The following is a 22,816-nucleotide window of genomic DNA, read 5'->3' as shown; positions in this document are numbered from 1 at the left end:
ACATGGACACTCAAATGACTCAGTGTTTTTACTTTGAATGTACTTGCAGACTAGCCATTTATTAACCTGTGTTTACTTACCAATCCCAGGATCTGCAAGACGCTAAAATGATACACAAACATAAACCCTGTGGATAAAAGAGCCCACCAGAAATTGCAGAGCGGTTCAGGGGTGTAGATACCTTGAAAAGAAAGGAATCCATTAATGTTCAGCTGCACTGCTGTGCCCATCACACACTCAATGAATAATCCTCTCTCTCCTGCTCTCTGGATGTCAGGCTATCTGGCTTGAGCTGATAACCTCCTCAATGCCATTACAGTAATTAATATTTGAGAGCTTTATTTCTTACCTAAAGCATCCTGATCAGCTTCTTCCCTCCTTCTTGTCCAGCAGTGAAATGTACAATATGTTACCTCACTAAACTTGCCTATTTTTCACCAACATCAATGATTTTTACTTCATTCTTCCTTCTACCACAAAAGTAATGAATACAGTAATGGTGTACAATGAATCTTCAAAAAATCAGGTTATTCATACTTAAATACCTGCTTCTTGCAGGGATTATGATTTCAGCATGCACAGAACTGACTCGGGTAGCAGCAAGTCCTGCACAGCCTATATCAGAGCACAGCTTAATTGTCATTTCCTAATTTTATGGTTGTTTAACAACTATTAAAAAGGAACTTGCACCAATAATGCCAAGGAACAGAAAAGATGTATGAAGTGGTCAATGCATTAATGACAGGCTGTGCTTTTAAATGAAAGCTGCTGTGAAGATATTTTCAGATATACACTACAAACAGTTTTATAATCAGTAGATATCCCAGATACTGTAAAATACTTTTTCCCTTCAAATGAAGTAGCAGATACATTATTCCAACCTTTCTCTTCCCTCTCAAAACCAGGTTTACTGACAAAACACAATGTTCCCTGATCTAGAATGTACCAAGGAAATCAGATTTAATAAAAGTACTTGTAGATACAAGACTGTTTTGGGAATTAAATATTCAAATTTCATATGGTGAGAACAAAACCAGCTTACAGAGTTCTCTAGACTCTTACTAGCAGACATGAAAATTGCACTGTAAGATATGTGGAAAAATATTACTTTCCTTATGACTTTAATAACAGCCTCAGAACACAGGAAAGATGCACAGTGTCATGCTGTTTGGCTGCTGTAAGAGTTTCAGAGGATTATAAAAATACACTGGCAATTTTTATCTGCCTTTATCTGCTCTCTCTGATCCATTAGATATTATTAAATACTGGAACATGTATCCAGTACTTGAAGGACAGCTTAGAGCACAGAGTGCAATATTGATACTAGGCTTGGCTAGCCAGCACACTCAGTAATTACCAGGAAGTAATTAAAGACTTCAGCATACACTGTACAAGGCTACTGGGAACTTAAATAACTCCACATGCAGAGTAGCTATCACAGCACCCACCAGACCACAGCTGCAATGAAAGTGCCTGTGTATGGCATCCTGTGGAGATAAATACAAGTAACTGCTGTGACCACATCACTGTATAATGCTGCATCCCAGCTCAGGTTTAAGGTCTCTAGAGCAATGCTTTCTCAAGTTCTGTGGCCCTTTCAAAATTATTTTCTGCATAATTTCCTTCCATAGTTTGTACCCATCACGCCAGTTCAAATTGATTTTGCAGTAGCTACCTGAAGTAAGTTCAATTAAATAGCATTTTTTGAATGCTACAAATTCAAAATTACCTACATGCCATTGTCTAAAACTGCACATCCCTGCAGTGCCCACTCCCAAGGACACAAGCGCTGTGCTGCTGCTGTGCAGGGTAAGACTCTGTGTGTGTGTGAGTGCCAGCAGCACATCTGCACCCCACGCCCCTCCTGGCTCTGATGAGGAATGGCAGCGGTGTCATTACCCCAGGTACCTCTGCACACCCTGGTTCAGTGAGCAGCCTGGGACCTGGGGAACCCATGATAAATTTGAGCACAAGAGCTACTTGGAAAGCACAGGGCAGCTTGTAAGGTTTCTTATCCAGTGGGAAGGTGAAGGCCAGAAGTGTCTGAACAGCAAATAAAACCAAAGGTAAAAGCAAACTCTACAGGAATCACTTTGAGTTCTACAGGTAAAGGGAAAAAATTCCCAACAGTAATTCTTGGGATGCACTTGGTGAGTGTGAGCCAAGAGCTGGCATCCTATTTAGAAAACAGTACAGAAGTCTTGTACAGAATTCTTAACTTAAATAGCAATGATATTCATTAAACTCCATGGCCTGAAAACATCAGATAGGTGACACCACCTTGAATACAGTTTTTCATTACAGAGAGAAGAGGAGGAGGAATGAGTGTTGGTGTCAGAGTGCAGAGATCAGGGCTCTATTTTTGGCTGCACCAACTTTAGGTGACCTGGTCAAGCTTTACAGAAACTCTTTGTGCTCCCTCCTCCGCTGTAAAGAAAACACTGCTTTGGGCAGCGATCTCACTGCTTGACTTGCAAAATTTATTTATATTGTCCTTGCAGTTTTAGGTGCATGTTTAACCTAGATACGAAACACAACATGAAATTTAAATAAGGTATCAAAGCAGCTCCTGGGAACTGGCTGAGCAGTGCTAAACCAAATTAGGTTTCTGCTGGCAGTTGCTTGTGTTATTCCAAAAGTATTTGAAAAAGCCTGGTCAGAGTCTAAAGGGATGAGCACCCAGGAAAGCTAAAATACAGACACCTCCATATCCAGGTGACTTACAGTGCAGGTAGGGTATAAATACCAATATGGGCAAGTGACCCCAACTATGAAATGAGACTGGAGGGAAACAACAGTCATTAAAAGACTAAGGAAATTGCACAAGATGACAACACAAATCCATGGCACAATTTGGCTTTGAACCCAGGTTTCTCATGTCCAGCTTCAATCTAGTCAGGGAATGGTATTTCAGAGCTCCCTTAGGAGAGCTGTTCAGGTTCCCCCAGCAAGGAATTTCACTCTGCTACATCCTCACACTCTGTTGCAAAATCTAAAAAAAATACATCAGCAACTTTCACTCTCTACAGATTTTTGGTCTTGCTTTGTACTAAAAATAGTAGTCTCCTTGTTAGACTCTGCAATTCTGAAAATAATGGTATGATTTTCAGCAGTAGCACTATTTGGACATCAAAGGACAAAAAGGAAACACTGACCTCCACACAAAAACATTTTGGAGCACTCTATATTCCACAGTGTGCTTTGGGAAACTAATTTTAAATTCATACCTGGGATATTTCCTGTGCATTTCTCATTAGATAAATATTCACTATAGATTTTATTACTCTACAGCCCTGCTATTCAACAGATGGCTGTTTAATGGAGCAGTGTGGTCTATTTTCCATAATATAGTCTGTTAACAGAAACATACAAACAGGAAAATTGAGCCCCAGCTGAGTGGTTGTTTGAAGGACCTGTGTTGGCTTTGGCAAAAGCTACTTGCTGCCTGCATAGGAAATCAATTTCAATAGGTGGGAGCAGAGAGTTTCACTCTCTATTTATGAAGGATCATGGGCAGTTCTTATACATTAAACACTTACAGAAATTTAGTCCAACTGCCAGTCTGGCACTGATCTCATTCCCAAAAACACGCATGCCCCAGACAGCTGGGGCATTCCAAGTTGGGGCCAGCTAGGTAGATTGCATGTTTGCTCCTGTGTTGAAACAGCATGGAAGGGGATACCTCAGTTTAGATAAAACTTCATTACTTCAATAGAATTGATAGGAAGGATTCCATATAGACTGAAGAGTTTGGGGTCCTTCATCTGCTTCTGTAACAAGATTCTTTTGACCTTGAATATGCCAAGTTGTTCACTTTGCCATCTAGGAAATGGAAACATGGCTTTAAAAACCTAAAGACCAACAAAGAGATGCCATTTCTTTTATATTGATCCATCCCCACAATGTGCTACTTCAAATGTTCTAATGAACTATTATTTTTACTTACAATTCTCAATACACAGGCTTCTGAAAATTTGAACACAACTTAATAGAAAGCAATACTCCCTTTGTATTTCTGTGAAAGCATAATGCAGGAGAAAATTACTCCTCTGTTTGAATTAGAGAATTAGAATCTAAATATAGTACAAATTTTTAATTTAGTACGGTTTAAAATAATCACTTTAATGTCTTGCTTTCATTCCCACTACATTTGATAGAGCTTTATGAGTTTTCCAGTGCTGCACACTCTCAGTTGTCTTACAATTACAAGTAGACCTGCTTAATCCAAAACTCAGAGCAGCTATTACAATTCTCTCATTTTCAAGCTTACAAAAATGTGAGGGCAAATTTATTATCCTTTTATTTCCCTTGATCAGAGGGTTAATTCCAGTTGAGTGGCCTATTGAGCTAGCCTAGAGACAAAACTTTCTTTCCAGGGGAAAACAGGAAAAAAATGTTCTCAAGAGGATGATCCTGAAATCCATGTTTCCTCTACAGGTGTTCTGACTCCATGTGTAGGTTTCGAACTAGTACCTTATGCCAGGAGGTTTCTGTTTCCCCTCAGTGCCAGCTACTCTCATCAGAACCAGCTCAGACAGAGCTCTTATAGTACCTGCTTCTCAGGAATCATTTTTTTATATTCCATAAAGCAGCAGCAGCAGTTCTTCCTCTACCTTCATACAGTAGCAGGTTCTTCCAGATACTGGCACCTACCCTTCTAAATTTCTCCATCTCCTGGAGAGAGATTTCATTTTTCAAACTAACTGTAATTGCCCAGTGAATAAAGCATAGAGGGCCACAGGACAGAGATGTGTCCCCTCCTCTTCCTCTCTCTCAAATCATCAAACAAGATTATCCGGGACTATTCAAGCTACAAGAGAGGCTGCAGCCTGAGCCTGCAGCTGGAGTGACAGCACACAGAGCTACTCTGCTGCTCAAGGTGCCACAGCACAAGCACAGCTCAACAGCAAACCACACATTTATGTCTAATACATGGCATTCAGCAGGTAGAGAAATCTGGAATAGGAACATGAAACTGCTAGAAGCAAAGTAGGGAAATAACACACGAGAGTCAACAGGTCTCTAAGTAATTCAGTTTCAGCAAAAGAGCTGTACCACACATTTATCAAGTATTTCAATGGAGATAGACTAGATTTATGACTACCTAAGTATATCCAAATACGAAGTGATACTTCTCCTGGATTACTACTAAGGGTATATAATAAAGCCTGCTTTGTCACTGCTTTAAAAAGCTAAGTAAAGAATTAACTAAATACAAGTAAGTGTCACAAAGTGGAAGAGTGGTTGACATAGTGTGCAACAGCAAAAAAAAGGTCTTTAAATATGGTAATCCCCTCCTCCAGCCAGCAAGTCCTAGCAGCCAATGGAAAACACAAGTTTAGTGTTTTAATTGCAGTTTCCTAATTTACAACCAAAGGAAAAATGATCCTTTTGTCTGTACTTGGTATCTGTGTTCTGCATCTTCCAACGAGCCCAGGCTGCCCTGAGGTCAGGAACGTTGCCCTGCGCTGAGGGAGCTGCCTGTGCTCGGCTGCTTCTGTCAGCTGCTGAGGACAACAGAGGCATTCTCCACGAGAAGGGAGAAAAGGAAAATAAAATCAACAGCTTCAACTGACTCTGTGACAATGCCACAGAACTTCTCTTCTGATGCCACTTTGAAGACTCTTAGATCAACAAAGAAAAGGGCTTTAGGACTTGAGTCAGACACTGGCTCTTCATTGCTTCAAAGATACAGCACTTGCCTTCTAAGAAGAAAATTCTGCCTCTACTCCCAGCAAACAACGCATTTCTGTAGGGTGTCTGTGCACTCGGGCACAGCGGGACAGCGGCAAACCGGCTCTCGGGACTCCCGGGGCCAGGCCCGGGCCCGCCCAGCCGCCGCAAGGCCCTCACGGCCCGCCCGGCGGCCCAGGGAGGGGCCGGGCTCAGCGCCCCCTGCTGCCCGCGGCGCGGCGACGGACACCCAGCACCGCTCCCCGCGGCCAGCGAGCCCGGAGCGCCTCAGCGCCGACAGCCTCTCCTACCGACTGCACTTACCGGCCCGAATAAATAGCACTGGGGATAGCAAAACACAGGGCAGGTTATCTCCTGAGCTCCGCTGCTATGGGGCTGCTACATATTCACCCTTATTTCAATCTGCTGTGGAATAATGCAATTTAGAGTATCATTTGATGACTGCACTAAGGAAATAACAATTCTGCCTTGATTAGCTTTCAATATGATTTGAAGTTCTGAAATAAGGTGCACACCTAATCTTGTCAAATCCATCTGAAAACCTAACCAAACAAGCTTAAGACAGTCAGGAACAGAATCATCAGTCTCCAAAGCCGATGTAGTGCGAACTAGATTTTTTTTCATTATCTTAAGAATACAGTTTAAGAACTAAGCTGTCCTGACCACCACTGAAGGTCTGTAAGAGTCTCATTTCCTAAGGACAAGAGAAAACAGCGACCTACAAGGTCTAGTTCAACTCCTCTAGGTGTTTCTGGAATGCTGTGTCCTGCCCAGATGCATACTGCAGTTTTGGGAGGCATTCACAGGTGACACAAGGTGAGATTCATCCAGAAAAATAGAAGTGCCAACTGCAGATATACTTTATGTAAGAACTGACTTGAGGTAGGAATCTTGTGTGCTGGCCTGTTACATCCCCACTACATCTACTCTGCATGAGAGCCTCTTAGTGCTGCCAAGAAAGATGGTGTAAAAGCATTTAATTTGTCTAGCGTGGCATACAAGTCTATGTATACATGCATATAAGCACTTGGAAAGAAAATATGTTAAGAAAGGGAAGTATAGAAATTTATATTCACTCAGTAAAGAGGGGAGCGAGAGGAAAGAGGAAGAGGAGATTTTAATCCCCAAGAGGGATCCATGTCCTTGAGCTCCAGTGAGTTCACTGTGCAACACTGAAGCCTGAGTTCCAAAAGCCTCTCTCATCCATGTGCTGCTAAGTGTGGTAAAGCCCCCACACTTAGAGGGTCAGGAGGGACATGAAGGTTGCCAGCGCAGCATGACCAGTCTGCACCACTGTAATAAATACCAGGAAAAGACAGAAAATAAATTATTATGGCCCTTGCTTACTGTCACCAGCTTCCTTTCAAAGAGGAAACACTTCAGCAGGGAGTTGGATGTGTGTGCATGGCTAGTGCAATACCTGATTAGGGTGCCAGAAAACTCGGGGGTGCCGTTCTCTATAGCCTCAAATCCACTCTGCTTCAGAGGCTCACCCTGCCTTTCAGAAACATCTGGATCCTACCAAGGCCACCATTAATACAGGCAGATTCTCAATTAAAAGTAGCATATATAATAAAGTCTATAAATACATATATAATAATAAAGTAGCATATTTTTCCAAATACAATCCATTCCTTTTAATTTTTTCAGTTTTCTACCCTTCAATTACTTCTCTCAGTCACAATCCACAGATTCACTGGTGGAAATTCTTGTTTACAATACTGAAATCAAGATGCATGCTGATCAATGTCAGCGATGAAAAAGCAATTTTCACAAGATATACTTTGGAAAGAGACCTGTGTGATCTACTCAGAAGGTACTTTAAACAGAGGTGGTAGTGAAATGACAAAATATTAACAAATGTTTTTAGGTTGCTTAATGTTTCCATCAAAAAATGATACATTAGATCACCTGTGGCAGGAGTTCATGGGTGTTTTGTTAAGGAATTACAGCCAGTCAGGTGACAAGGAGCCAAGTGCATAAGAAATGGAGCAGTTATTAGTTGAACAGCCCAGAGCTATCTCAATTGACACGTTTAGCCAACGAAGTTCTTCTAGCAATTTCACTGCCCTCATGTCAGCGTTAGATGGCAGCAAACACCTGTAAGTTAATACAGGGCAGGCGTTCAGAATGCTGAACCTAGGTGACAACTGTGCAGCACCAAACCCTTCAAAGTGCAAATCCAGTTCTTGTCAGCCCCAGGTCCTGAGGAACCCTGAGAACCTCTACTTCAAAACAAGCGAAAAGCCAAACCAAACCAAACCAACCAACCAATCAAAATTTAAAAGAACACATCAAGTGCCATCCAAGGCCAAGCCTTAAAGTAAAGAACACACGTCTTAAAGTGACCTCAGATGGGAACTCCAAGGCCACCAAGTGATTTATTGACATCAGAAGGGCTTTGTTTGTCACTGCCTACAGTTCACTCCATGGCTGCTTATGTCTTCTGCCCCCTGCTCCTCACCCTCCTCCTGCAAAGATTGAGTTTGTCTAACTCCTACAACTACACGGCACTTCGGCATTACTTGCCAGAATTGTAGGATATCAAGGGTGGATTAAAATTAAACACGGCTGGCATATTTTCCTGATAAGAGAAAGAAACAGAATCATCTTTTGAAGTACGACACTTCACTTTTCTGTTGAATCATTTTTCTTAATTTCACTCAGCGGGTCACAGTGCAATCAGGTCACTGCAACACAAAGGTTACAGTGAAATAAGGGTGAATGATTGTAAGTGACTGCTGGTATTAAACATAACAGATTCAGCAGGATGGAAGAGGCTGACTGCATCCCATTACTTGACATCACATCCTCAGGGCTTTCACTAAAGGCTACTAAACATGTGGATCATAAATTATCATGTTTTATTTCCTGGATGGAGCAACTCAGCTCTGCTGGAAAATGCAGGTGGAGGCATGTCAGCACTAGAGGGGGGCAGAGCATCACACCAGCTGAATACATAGTTCATTCCATTTGAAGATCCACAACTGGAAAAATCACTGGTCAGGGCAACAACTTAGGATTCCCAGACCTACTGAACTATTACGGCATAAGTGAATGCAAGAGAGCAATCTTTTTAGACGAGACAACAAGCAATCTAGTTCATTTCACTGATATGTGTCGCTACATTTCACTAGAATTTCAGAATTTCTGGGATTTAACTAACTAGACAACTAATTTTTTTTCTCATTTTGAGTTCCAGTACTTCTCAAGAGACATCCAAGAAGATAAAAATCTTAAAAATAAATCCCACCAATAACTGTGAATATTGTGAGATGGCAGAGATGCTGCTCAAGAAGGCAATGCACATTATGCCAATACATTCTAAATATCCTTTCAGGCAATAGGCCATTTTTAAAATTTTCATTTCAGTGCCTGACACAACTCATTCCCTGGGTTAAAACTCCAACATTAGAACACTAGAACATCAGAAACTACTAATTAAAACCAGAGAAAATTAGTAGAAAAAGGTAAGAATAAAACTGGTAGTATCCAGTAAGCACAGTGTTTTCATTCCATAAGACCAGTACAATCCATATGGAGTTATCTGTGAACCTACCTCCTTTCTGCAGCAGATAGATGGGCACAACATAGAGCATCACATGCTGGATGTAATAAATCTCCATTTCAAATGGAAGCTGTGGAATAAGGAAAATATTTGTGAGTATTTTTCATCACTAACAACCAAGTTCCAAGGAACAATTCTCTTTCTGACCCATGACAATGCCTTCAGTCCAGTTATCTTATCACCTATGTATATTAACAAACATTAATGGTCAGTGCCTTGAAAGTGAAGCTAACCCATTCCATTCCCCTTAACACAAACACAGCGCTTTTAGTAGACAATTCCCAAAATTAGCCAGAAGCACAACAAGGAAGGGATAGCATAATATTGCTTTCCCTTTCTTTGCTGGCATAAATTACCAATCACAATGTAAAGCCCTCAAGTAATCAAACCAGAAACTAGGCACACCCCACAGCATAGAAGTCTTTCTAAAAAGAAAAGGTACTTGCTACCTTGTGACAGAACTCTATAAATGAGGTCTTTTATATATCTAAAAGTATATAAATACATATATACAAGCAATTACTGAGGAGGACTGTGCAAAAAATCGAAAGACCTGATTTATAGCAACCTGCATGCATGTACAGAACTGCTACGCTTGACCAAATACAAATTAAAATATAAAATGACCAGTAATTTATTGGTTTTAAAGAGAAGCTGCTTGTGAGAACAAGTTACCAGTGAATTAGATATTTCTCACCTGCTGCCAACTTTTGGGAAATTACAATTAGTCATTTGTGAGCTTATTTGAATTAATGTAACTTCTAAGAAGCCAGACAGCTAACACTAAAAATAGCTTGAACCATAACTGTGTTTGAGGCTCTTAATCCAGACCCAACTAATTCTAGTTCTTTATCAGTTAGAAAAGGGGATGCAGTGTATTTGAAAGTTATTCCCATCTATAAGTACCTTAGCCTGTATCTATTTATTACACTAAAGCAGCACATTTAAAATTGAACAAAACTGAACAGCAGTAGAAAACACTCAAAAATTCAGAATTCAGCTTCTTACTGCAGCTGACTTACAGAGATGAAAAGCCACACTCCTGCATTATTTTTCTGAATTGATAATTGGACAATACCACAAGTATGAAATCTCATGGGAATAATGAAAAGCCATTAGCCTTGGTTCAAATGCAGACTCGTTCTGTCATTCTACAGCCAGAAGGGAATTCAGACACAGGACCTATCACTGTGGCTTGTGTGTTGGGAAGCAGGGAGTGGGGAGAAAAGCCTTCCTTTTCTATGACTGTTCTGAGACACTGAAATCACAGCCTTGAAACTGAAACATTACAGAAATTTCTGCATCAACACAAGTAAAGAGAGGTTGAAAGAGTTCAGTTTTCTCCCTAAAAGCAAACAGTTGGTAAATGACACAGTGATCTTTTAAATTCAACTACAATTCTTATACCCTATTTTGAACGTAGAGTTGCTGGATTATGCAAGTCCTGGCATTTCCCCACTGGACACTGTCTGTCTTCTGATGGCAACCTCCAAGGTGGTCAGCCAGCTCCTGGGGGGACTAAGCTAAAACAACCCTCCCATACAATCTGTCGGGTTATTTTATTCCAAGTATTCTGTATCAAAACAAACACGAGCAAGGTAAGAGTATGCAAAAGCAAGAAATTCATGAAAATTGTGAGGCTTCCTGAATCTGAACCTTTCCTGCTGTCCTTCATTGAACAACACAGAGAGCAAAGTGAGGGAATTAAAATGGGGCTAAAGCAGTGTTCCTAACTGGAGAAAAAGCTGTACCTCTCCCTCTTCAGAAACAATTGCTCCTGATATAAACACCACAACATGAGGCACTCACTCCTGCCAAGGAGCATTCTCCATTTATCTGTGGTGTCAAAAGGGCTTCCACAGCCATGGAGTTGTGGGGATCTGTTACACAAACACTGTGCTGGGACACTCCTGAGAACAGAGTAACAGTTGTTATGCTGCAGTAGTGCTGACAGTATTTTTTTGTGTGTAAAACAAAACATCGTTTTCCCACTGTAAAAGATGATTTGTTCTGAAGCCTGGCTGATTATGCAAGTGCATTTCCTGCTATAGAGCTGCAGAGCTGCTGTACAACCAAGCACTCAAATTGTACAGCCAGGCTACAATAAACAGAAAAAGAAAGTTGTAATGAGCAACTAACTCACCTGGATCTTGTGCCTTGTCTATAAACAGTTTGTTTATAAACAGAAAGACTCACTCAGCATAAGCACCTATCACATGCAAGGAAAAACTGGAAACGAAGATAAGGCACAAGGGATCACCCATCAATCAAGGATTTAAATAATCTCTTTGTGAAAACAAGTAAGACTTCACATTCTAACTTAAACCAGCTACTGCCTGAAGAACAACAAGGCCTTTCCACACACTGATCTAAGCTTTAGAAAAATCTCTTCAAGGCAGCAGTAGAGTGGAGCCCAGAAGTCAGATATTCAGATGAGGTCCCTCCCCCCCCCCCCCCCCCCCCCAAAAGAGTATGGACATAATACTAATTTAGATTAAACACTCAGACACAGCAGTTGGTTTTCAGTGGGCTCACAGGTTAACACTTTACTCTGTTTCCTGACCGTAGCATTCCTCCCTCTGTTAATTATTCATACCCTGGCTCAAGCACTGCACTTTGCAAGAGCTCCTCCTCCATCATTCTCTATAAAGACTGCAGAGTGTGGCAGAAAAGGAATAGAAGGAATTCAACTGTCAGACCCTGGTCTTTCCTGTGGTACATCTAGAACACAGCCTAATAAACACCAAATGTACTGTAGCAACCATCTTCTTAGACATTGTCACTAAATAACATTTAATGTGTTAACAGTTTAATGCACACAGCATGTGTGAGTGCCCAAACAGGCAGAAACTTTGGCTTTATCACCTACCAGCCACCCAAGCACAATCTCTCAACAGCCTCCCACTGTTCCTGCTGTTTCCCTTTGTGCCAGTTAGATTAAGCCAGTTCAGAGATGACAATGCTACCACAACCTATTCCATTTTGCTGTGCAGGCATAGCCATTACAGGCAAACTATTTAGTGCAGTGAATTATTACACTAACAATCAACAACAATACAGCAGCCAAAGATTGGAGCAAACACAGAATGCACTCAAAGGCCTGCTCAGAGTATGATTCTCCTCCTAACAGAGATGCAGAATGTGTACCTCTCAGGCAAAATAGTTCTAATAATAGAATATAGCAGCTTCTGGAAACATTAAAACTGCACCATCTCAGCCATGTGAGCTGACACCCATGTGTCCAACACCTTTGGGACATGTCCCGCTTTTTACTTTATCTATATCAACATTTTCAGGACATGAGCTTCCAAAAAATCCCCACTTTTAAGCCAATGAAAAGACTTCCCTTTAAAATTTGATTAATGCAGCATGAAAGCTCAAGCAAACCCAGTTACTTTCCAAGTGGAGTCTTTGTGACAGTTAAATGAATTTACATGCATAGCCGGGTTATCAGGACCTACACTGTGTGCCATAGAATATAAATACAGAGTAAAAAGAAATATTTCTACTCCTGTGTATCCTATTATACCTTGCTGGCTCCCTTTTGGGAGCTTAACAAGCCAATTCCCTCAGCATCATCTTCTCCTTCATTTCTAAAAGGGTAAGAAGAACTCAGAAAAGCACGGACTGGACAAGGAACAGTTTTATCTTTATCCAATGCCTATTCCAATGCACAGAATTTAATTTCATTGGCACATGACAAATAATGTAGCAAACAACTGCAATATTTAGGTGCCAAACAAATACAAGTGAGTGCATCTGTTGCTTATGTCTGTTAATTGTTGGCACCTCAACCTCACGCCAAGGCAGGAAAATATTTTCTTGGAAAGAACAAAATAGACTGACCTCATCTTTCAGGTTACATTTTTTTGGACACTATCCCAGGTGCCTGTTATAGTCCAATGAGATTTTTAACGCCATAGTTTAGCATAGTTTGACTGAAAGATTAAAATAACAGAAGGTTGAAACCTTCTAGTGTAGTTTCAGTGAATATCTCAACTCTCCATTTCCACTTGCAATACACTACTATTTAAAAAGAATTTTGAAATTACTGAGGTTTTAAAAAAACAAATTAACAGATACATTACAAGAAAGTGGAAACCATGAAATTATGCCAGAAGCTTCCACTTCTGATAATTTAACACTGAAGCATATTTACAAAAAGACATTTGCATTGCATTCAGTAATGTAACTGGTAGCAAAACCACGTGACCCTTACAGACCATGCCACAAAATGTAAGAGGTGTTCTGGAAATTACTTTGAACAAGTTAACATTTACAACCCAAATCCCGATACCCACTTAAACATCCATCAGCTGTTGAAGCAATGATTGTCTCTCATTCTGAATGACTGAATCAAAAGTTTTTCACTTAAATATTATAAAACCAGAGCAGCCAGCTTAGACAAAATTACTGAGGGTTGGGGTTTTTTTTAATTCCTACTAGGTTTTAGGAGACATTTCCTGCTTTCAGGACCATGTTGGTGTTAACAACCACAGTGAGAGTTGTGGAGCAGAATGTGCATCTGCCATGAGAGGTTCTGGATCAAGGCAGTGCTGTACAACATCACCCACATTATCCTGTGCCAGAAGAAACAGGAAAAGTGAAAAGCCTGGCAAGCAGCTGTTACACCAAAAATACTCTAAGTTGTAATTATTCCAAAAATATTTACTCTTGGACATTATCTTTCGGCTCCTCTGTTCCCAACTACAGGGACAATTTTATAAGCAGTCTTTCTTGTTTAACCACCACTGCCCTAATATGAATGAGATCTGTGATAATGGCAGAGAAAATACAAGCTAATGATTTCTAAAATACTTCAACATTTTTTCCTTCAAAGGTTACCCAGACCAATTTTGTCATGCCTAAGGTTATACTTACTTAAAAACTAGATGGTTTTAAATACAAAATAAAAAGAGTTTTCCCTATCAAGAAAAGAACACTTGTTTTATTCATTTGTTGCCCCTTCAACACTACCAAGTTTTAATAAAATACAGTTGCAAACTGCACATAAGCATAAGTTTATACCTAATCTTATTTAGAAGTCAAGATTTGCTAATGGAGAGCCACCAACAAAATCTGGAATGGAGTCTGAAGCCCTCAACAATTTTGTTAATAATATTAATTCACCCTCTATTATGGACGTAGTTTGCTTAAATATAAAGTACTTTTGTCTGTCTTAAAACAGACGTTAAAATAACTGCAACAACAGGTTTTTACAGATAAGTCATGAAAAAAAAATTAAAAGCATCTAGTCATATGTGCATATACATATACACCCCCACTACATATGCATGAATAACAGCTCTTGAAACAATCCTTAGAAATACTTCATTTGACTCACACTCGAAATAGCTTTTCTTACCTTTAACTCTCAATGGCTTTAAGAATCTCACTAGGAACACCAACAGGCTAATTTTTTTGTCCAAGAGACTGAAGTTTTACAGCAGATTCGAAAACTTGCGCAGGAAAAAAAAAAAATCTGCTGTGCCTAATCTTAGGGGAGAGGGGATGACAGCCAACAACAACATTTGGCATTTTCCAGGCCTGAAGAATCTTACATTTACATAGAGTCTGAAAAGTCTGAAACTGAATTTTGACCACAGGCCACAAGGCTAACCTGTGAAAGCCTCTTTCAAAGCCATCAAGCTTTCCCTCCATTAATGGCTAGAATGGAACTAACACTCAATACAGCAGGGTTGTTTTTTCACACCAAGTTATAAAAATCCAAAAATCCAAGATGGGTGTTTTGGCTCCACTGTAGTGACCAGGAATCTACCACCTGGTAAAATGAATTTTAGAAGGCCAAGCAGAGCAAACATCTGACATCTCTCCAAAGATAATCTTTTAGAAATAAAAAAGGAGGAGGAAAACCACAGTACACTCACCAGGCGTGTATTCACAACAGGAAACAGCAATGCTAAGAGGGCCCCATTCAGCATATGCATCTGCAACCTTAGAAAAGAGATGGGATATTATTTTCACAGATTGAAATAAAATGCAATATTTTCACGTATTTTATGTAGTATCTCTTCAATAAAAGGTGGCAAGAAACTTTAAAACAGTTTTGGCTTGAATTTGGATTAAGTCACTATTAAATGCAACAAACTGGACAAAACCCTATCTTTAAATACACACTTAAAGAATTTCCTAAAGTAGGATTGCTTTCTATAATGAGTTTTGGATTCCTAGAAAGCCTGGACTGCCCGTAATTCTGTTCATGATGCAAGCTGCTAAATAGTTGGAATTCTGCTGTTCATTTGTCCTCCAGAGCTTAAAATAGCATCTTTGATAAAGGGTTTTACGCCTCTTTAATGCTGTGCATGTACAAAGTAAAGATTCAAGAATTTGAAAGAAATCTCTTAAATAAAAGAATTACATTTATCAAAATGCAACAGCAAGTCCTAAGCAAAGCAGAAGGCAGGAAAGCAGTATTATACACTGTATTTTGTATAGCTTTCAGCCATCTTTTTCTGAACTACTGCTGGATCACAGGAACAGAAAATTAGTATCAGAACTGTTTCAGTCTACTTTACATCAGACACAAAGTAAAGAATAAACTGTCTCCCACCACTGTTTGTCAAGCTCTTAGGAATTTAAAAGTAACTTGAGGGATGAAAAGGTATTACAATTTTAAAACAGATTTCCAAACATAATTTATATGTTGTCAAGGTGTTAGGAAACAGAAATACCCATTCTGAAAAACAACAAATACTGTGGCCTCCACTCTACAACTGGTCTTTAGCAAAGATTTCATGGACAGGAGACACACTTTTCACACTCTCCAAGATGGAGATGCATTAGATCCTGAACAGGGTCTCTGTTCAGCATAATCTCTGCACAAATAAGGAACAGCAGGGAAAAGCTGCAGAAAGACTGTCTAAGACATTTCCCTAGCATAATTTTTGCCTAGATTAAGACAAGGAAGGGCAGAGTTTAATCTCACAGTGGCAACTACAGCCATTCCCAAGTACCACTGCCCGGGAAGGCCTTGACCCTTCCCACAACACATTGGCTGCACCCTCAGTTGCACACTGGGCTCTGCTGCTGCAGCCCATCAGAGCCTCCTGCACAGCAGAGACCCTTGTGGTTCCTGAAGTTAGTAACAATATGCAATACTTTAGAAAAGACTGCACAGATCTGAGAAATACCCAGCCAAGCCAGTGAGAATTTGCTTTGCCTACTTAACTTTACCTAGCCATGATTCTGAAATCAGATGCAGACTGCCTGCATGGCCTTCAGCAAGGCCCAGTTACTAATTTCTACTGTGGATGGTAAAATGGTTTGAGGCCCATGACACAAATTACAGCAGCTCATACATTAATCTGCATTAACTCTACTGTTACTGAGCTAATTCCTGCTCAAAAGCCAGACCAAACCCACCAGTATACAAGAACCAAGGATAAGGGGCCAAATGTCATTATTTAAGCCCTGACCCTTTCCAAGGCGTCATTTTTCAATTCAACCAGTATGCCTTTCCAACTCAATATTTCACTTAGTATTTTATAACTTAAGCAGTGATTAACTTCTAAAATACATTGTGCAAGTAGACAGAAATACAGTAAGGAAGAGGTATTACCTGAAGAGAATCATTGCAGTTCGACATGGGGGACAGGCAAGAAGAAAAATCTGAAATGTTAGAAACAAACTTAAATTAATGACAGTGACCTCTTTTAGAATCCTTTTTCTAAATCTTTCCTACCCAGTTCTGTATGCCACAAATCATTTCTTGCTAGAAGACGTGTGCTACAGCAGAGCTGGAAAAGACTTTAAGTCTAACAAATTAAAAGGTCTCCCATTACCTACATATAAAAAGATTTAAGCAGTATGAGCAGCACTGAGAGTTCAGCTTCTGCCAGTGCCTACAAAACCACTCAAATTCTAGCCAGTTGTTATTGGCATTATAAAAGGTCTCTCAAGAACCAGATTACTGTATTACCAATCTTCTTCTACAGCAGGTCCCTCAATCATGGTGAGGTCCTTGTAGTGCTAAATATCAGCATTTACAACAACACTGCCCTTCCCTTCACCAGTGCCAAAACCTCACACAGTAACTTTAAAAACTTCATATTAGCAAGTCTTACTCTAGATATGAGGAGATTTCAACATAAATGTTCAGTAATAAAAATTGTCTTTGTTTATGTTGTCCACTGCTGCAAAGACAACACTCTGGTTTACTGTTCAGTATTTCAGCAAAACATGGATCCCAGTTTTTACTGCTGCTCCTAAAATAAAGTCACAATACATCATTTCACAGCCAACCAACAAAACAAATTATCACTGAATCACTTCAAGTGATAACATGTGGAGATATGGTGGATATCAGATTGGACAATTCACCAAATGTGTTTCTTTCAAGTGTTGCAGGGCTGGGAAGAGGCCCCCAGTGGATACTGAAATTAATCACTACCAGACCATGTACTTGCAGCAAAAGAAGAAATGTTGAAATCTGGATCATACTACTGAGCCTCTTCATACACAAGGGGCTTCCTATCATTACTATACAAATAAATGTACAAATTGCAAATATTTTATTTCTAGGTCAAGCTCTTAATACACAGACATCTGTATATGTTCCATTCAGGTCAGTCTCAACAGCAGCTTAGAACACAACACACTCAAATTGTTCTTCTCAAGTCATACAACACTCTAACAAAGGCACAGCAAGAGAGGCAGCAATTAAATTTAATGGAATGTACCTCAAGACATTTTCTTAGTGAATACCATTAAAATCCAATCAGAGTTTCTCTGAAGTCTTGCATTTAAAAAACAAGCAATCTCAACTCATTAGGGCAAGTTAAAGAGGAAGATAATATAACAGGTGCATGATTAGAATCAACTAATTGATGTTTTTCTATGCTAAGGGAAACAAAGAAGAAAAAAGTACATGCCAGAAAAATGTTATGAGAGCTCTGTATATCACCTTGCACATAAGACCCATAGAGCTTCTGGGAAAAGTGTCTAGCTTATTATGCTTCATTATTCCATTGTTGCATATTTTGGAATAAACTTTGTTTACTAACTAAAGTTCCTTGAATTATGGACTATATTTTGCCTTCTTTGGAGACCAAAAATATCTTGTACAGCTCTCTTGTGATAAATATTTTTTCACATGCTACCTGCATGCACTAGTCAAACTTTTTAAATGCTTCATGTTGTATGTTAGCAAATGGAGATATGATACCTAGAGTCCCACCAGTTCATGTAGAGTTTTAAATCTGATTATTTTATCATTTCTCCTTAAATTCAGAAATCCAACAGGAGATACGTGCTACTGTCAAAGCATAGTTAATACTTCCATTAAACAAATTCTGCTCTTTCAAGAGAGAATTTCATTTCTTTTTATCTCCTACATCTTTTCAAAAAAAAAAAAAAAAGAACTATAAACTGACCTTTTTTTCTGTATGAACAAAATAAACTATAAATATATCTTAAACACATTAGACCCTTCTTTTTCTAACACACTGCAGAGTGCTTCAACTACTACATGGTGGAGTAGAAGCTTCGATCTGAGTCTGGGTAATGTCTGAATGTCAGCACTGAGGATTAAAACAGTTCACATTTTAAAAGGATGACACTGTTACAAGGATTAAGATGGACATACCAATTTAAATCACTTCACTACCATAGAGACAGGCAAAGAAGAGAATAAGATTCACAGCTGATTATTTTTACTTCAACTCTATTGAAAGAAACAGTTTCAGAAGCTGATGAGGGAAAAAAGAAATATTTAACATTTTTAAGCATGAAAATCCCTCTGTTAAAGGGATCTTTCAGAAAATAAGCCTGACTTCCATTTTTTATGCAGCAGAGAAATCATAATGAGAATGTTTATGCTAAAAGTTTAGGATCATGGAATAGATATTCAAATACTTCAGCTCTAGCAGTTTAATATCAACACTTTCTCTCTACATCTGTAGATACTTGCCATGATAAACAAATCTCAACCTCTTAAAGGAAAATTTTAGAGGACACAATTGTATCTGATTTTCAAAGATCTGTATAAAATGTGTCATCATTCAACTCAGAGTATCAGCAGTCTTAAACACACAGTTCACAGCAGACAAGCTCATAAGCTCCAACACAAGTGCTCCCACACTGATCCCATAATCCTACTACTTATCACTGTCATACTGGCAATTCAACCCTTTGCCGTGCAGGAGGGAACAGCTCTGTTCCATAAACCAAAGAATCCTGAGTTAAACAAGCAGTAGGGCTGCGCAGAGCTCCCAGCCTCTGCTCTCCTGCAGAACTCTTGAGTTTTGAGGCCCTGGGGCTCTCAGAGCCCCCAGCCCAGCTGGCACTGCAGAGCTCCAGCAAACACAGGTAGTGTGTATGGTAAAGAACAATGAAAGGGGTTCTCCTTGCCCAAGACAGAATAACTCAACTTTCAGTTTAGAAAAAACACTAGGAAACAACTTCAATGTCCCCTCTTCTTCTGTCAGATCTGTCACCAGTTATATTTTCACATTACAAATGAAAGAAGAACAAAAGAATTAGCCTGAAATCCAAAATGTACAAAATCAACTATTTCAGACAGGAAAAATAAACTACAAAATATACATTGTCTGATAGGCTGGATTATGAGCATAGTTCTGACCACTGCCTTCCCCTTTCATCTCTCACAAAAAAAAAGTTACAGAATATCTTCCACACAGGGATTAATATCTGTAAAAAACTGCAGGCTAGTGGGTGTGAGAGAAAGTACAAAATCGTGTGTGGCATTGAGGACATGCCAAGATAAGAAGTCCTAAATGGGGACAATACTGTGAGTCAGGATGGCTGAGTCTTTCAGAAGCACAGGACCAGGAGATTCTACAACTGTTCTCAGGCAGTAAACTGCAAACAATCTCCTAACACTGCTTAATCCACTGTGAAGTTCACTTCAACCTTGAGGACCCAGATGAAAATGAAAAATCTGAAATTCTGCCACCATGCTTAACAATTGCTCTGCAAGACCGTAAGTACAATTATCCGTCCCTGTGGGAAACGTTTCTGGCACGAAGAACTGCGTGGCCAGCACTGCCCTGCATAAGCCCAAAGACAAAGGTCACACCAGAACACATGATGGATCAGCAGGGCTGGAGGGTCTGGAGACACCAGTGTCCAGGACAGCACTGATTAACTATTACTTCCTTGAGACAAGAGCTTAGGGACACTGAACTCGTGGTTGGTCTGAACTAATGCAGGATTGGGCTGCTAACCATTTCTTGCACTTGAAGCATTACATGTGCAGCAATTATCACATTAATTTGGAGATATCGGTGGTTTTGATAATTTTCTTATGTTAATATAGAAATCATTTTATTCAAACAACCTGCTTTAAAATTTGCACATCTGGACTTCAGCACTGGGTAAGTGCACCAGTTTTAAAAAGTGGAAAAAAGAACACAAACCATCAAACATGGCTCGTTTCCTATTTCAAATTTAGCTGTACTGCTAGATTGAAGCCAGTAGGAAAGGAAAACACTTTTCTTGTTCTATCATTACAGTTTTTTAATCAGTCCCTCTACAATACATCTGTAGTCAGCTACTACCTACAGTAGCTAAAATCTACAATGCCAGAATGCCTGCAAGCATTTTTCCCATGGATTATGAACCATGACTTACCAAAAACAGCTTATGAGAGACTGTGGAACATGCTAGATTTGTGTCTAGGAAAATTCTCAGAAGCTGACAAGAACATATGTATGTAGACACATATATTATGTTACAGGTTCCAAAAGCTTTGAGACCATTTCCATAAGTTTTGTCAGCTGCAAATTTTCATTTGCCTAATATTTCCTAGTTTCTTTGATATGTTAGCATGCCACATTTCACCATTAGTTGTAGTAATCAACATTTCAAAAATAAAAACTAGTAAAAATCTCAAGAGCTGTTCTCCAAAGATATACAAAATCTTTTGTTCAAGAAGTGTAAAACAGCAATACTCTCTCTGAAGAAAAATATCTCTTCAAATATATATTAATTGAATGTTATTACCTCGCTCCAGGCGTTAAATAGGGAGAGCTCACTGACTTGTTTGTTTAGTCCTATGAGCTGGCTGGATCTCCTCTCTTCTTTTACTCCAGAACATTTCAAATCTCTACAAAATACTACATGTAAGAGCTCCCCTCAAAAGTATTTTAATTTTGACACTAATTTTCAGTCAGTACACTGAGGCAGAGAGTGCAGTCATAACCTGTCATGAAAGGCTTTTCTTCTACCAGTCCTAGCCCTGCTGAGACAGAAACATGCATAACAAAGATCATCTTGTTTGATCAAAAACCTAAAGAGACAAAAGGCAATTCAAAAGGTAGCGGGGAAGAACAGAGCAAGTCACACAAGTACAACCATTCCAGACGAAACATCAGAGCAGCACTCGTGGGATCAATGGGAACACTTAGAGATGTCCGAGTAGTTGCTGGCAGAAGACAGCTGAGCACACTACCCCTAAAACCCCGGCACCTGCAGCATATATTTCATTTACCTTTCAGAACAGCAGCTTGTCTGTCCCTGAGCAGCCTGTTTGATTTAGTATTTCCTTGCAGCAGACTGGAAACACATCCTTCTTTTCAAATATTTCAGTCATGATCACTTAACCAGATCATAAATTGATTGGTTTACTCTTCCATTTCAAAATGAAAACTTGAAGAGGTTATATTTTAATTTCTAGTGGCAATATTCAGAGTGATGCGAAAAATTCATGGAAACTGGATTCATCCAAAACTGGAATGAATTTAAAACCAAAAGGAACAAAAGAGATAGGGACAGACTTTAATAAATTTGCATTCAAGTACAAATTTTCACCCTGTTAGGTCCATCAAAGAACTCTCCAGAGCAGAAGAGATTAAAAGGTATGTTTAAAAGGCTAAGATACAGTAAAGTACACTTACCTCAGGGTCCTAAGTTTAAGTGTACTTTACTGTACTTGTGAAAATCATCCATTTTCCCTCACAATAAGGCAAGGAAGATCCAAGCAGATGGACAATTTAAAAGATGTAAAAGATTTTGTCAATCAACTCTAAAATTAATTTTTAAGTAAGTTCAAAACAATCATTCCATCATTTATCAGAAGGCAACAATTTAACAACTCCATCATGCAGCTTTGAGTCAACATTTCTTTCTGTACAAACTATCAAGTCAGCACAGAACATCTATCACTTCAAAGCCATCACTTGCCTTCTAAAAGGGAATTTAAATAAAAATAAAAATCATAGCTGTGGTTTGACAAGTTCAGACTGCTAAATCTGGGGAAAAAAGGAAGAGATACCAAAAGATGTTACATTCTAAATAGGAGCAAGTTGAATGTATTTAATATTTTAGCATAAAAATCACCACTGCCTTACTGCAGCTGTCAGACAGGTTCAGGGATTAACGTGCCCTGTGTTAATCTCGTGCTAAGGATACTCATGATTCAAAGCAACACTGCTGGCAGAGCATTAAGAAATACTACAGTAAAAGTAGTTTCTGTGTTACATAAACCAGACTCTGGAACACAAAGAGCTGCCTGTCCCTGCTTCCCTGTTCTACCCAGGGATGGAAGTGTAGCAAGCTGAACAGCTTCCATCCTCT

General features: G+C 39.4%; 1 protein-coding gene across 2 annotated transcripts in view; it reads right to left on the bottom strand.

Annotated features, from left to right (window-relative positions):
- Window positions 1–22,816, bottom strand: part of TMEM164 (transmembrane protein 164) — a 37,200-nt gene that overhangs the window by 5,907 nt on the left and 8,477 nt on the right. The window contains exons 3-6 of one of the 2 annotated variants that reach the window (XM_048319330.1): window positions 16,842–16,891; window positions 15,151–15,217; window positions 9,254–9,332; window positions 81–181 (exon numbers count right to left, since the gene is read on the bottom strand). In XM_048319330.1, the coding sequence (XP_048175287.1) occupies window positions 81–181; window positions 9,254–9,332; window positions 15,151–15,217; window positions 16,842–16,891 (297 nt within the window). The remainder of the gene's footprint in view (window positions 1–80; window positions 182–9,253; window positions 9,333–15,150; window positions 15,218–16,841; window positions 16,892–22,816) is intronic. The other variant, XM_048319331.1, reaches the window with a different exon arrangement.

This window comes from Corvus hawaiiensis, chromosome 14 (genome assembly GCF_020740725.1).
Source record: "Corvus hawaiiensis isolate bCorHaw1 chromosome 14, bCorHaw1.pri.cur, whole genome shotgun sequence".
In the NCBI taxonomy this organism is placed as follows: Eukaryota; Metazoa; Chordata; class Aves; order Passeriformes; family Corvidae; genus Corvus; species Corvus hawaiiensis.
The sequence above is the reverse complement of the archived record's forward strand: the minus strand, read 5'-3'. Positions and strand labels throughout refer to the sequence as shown.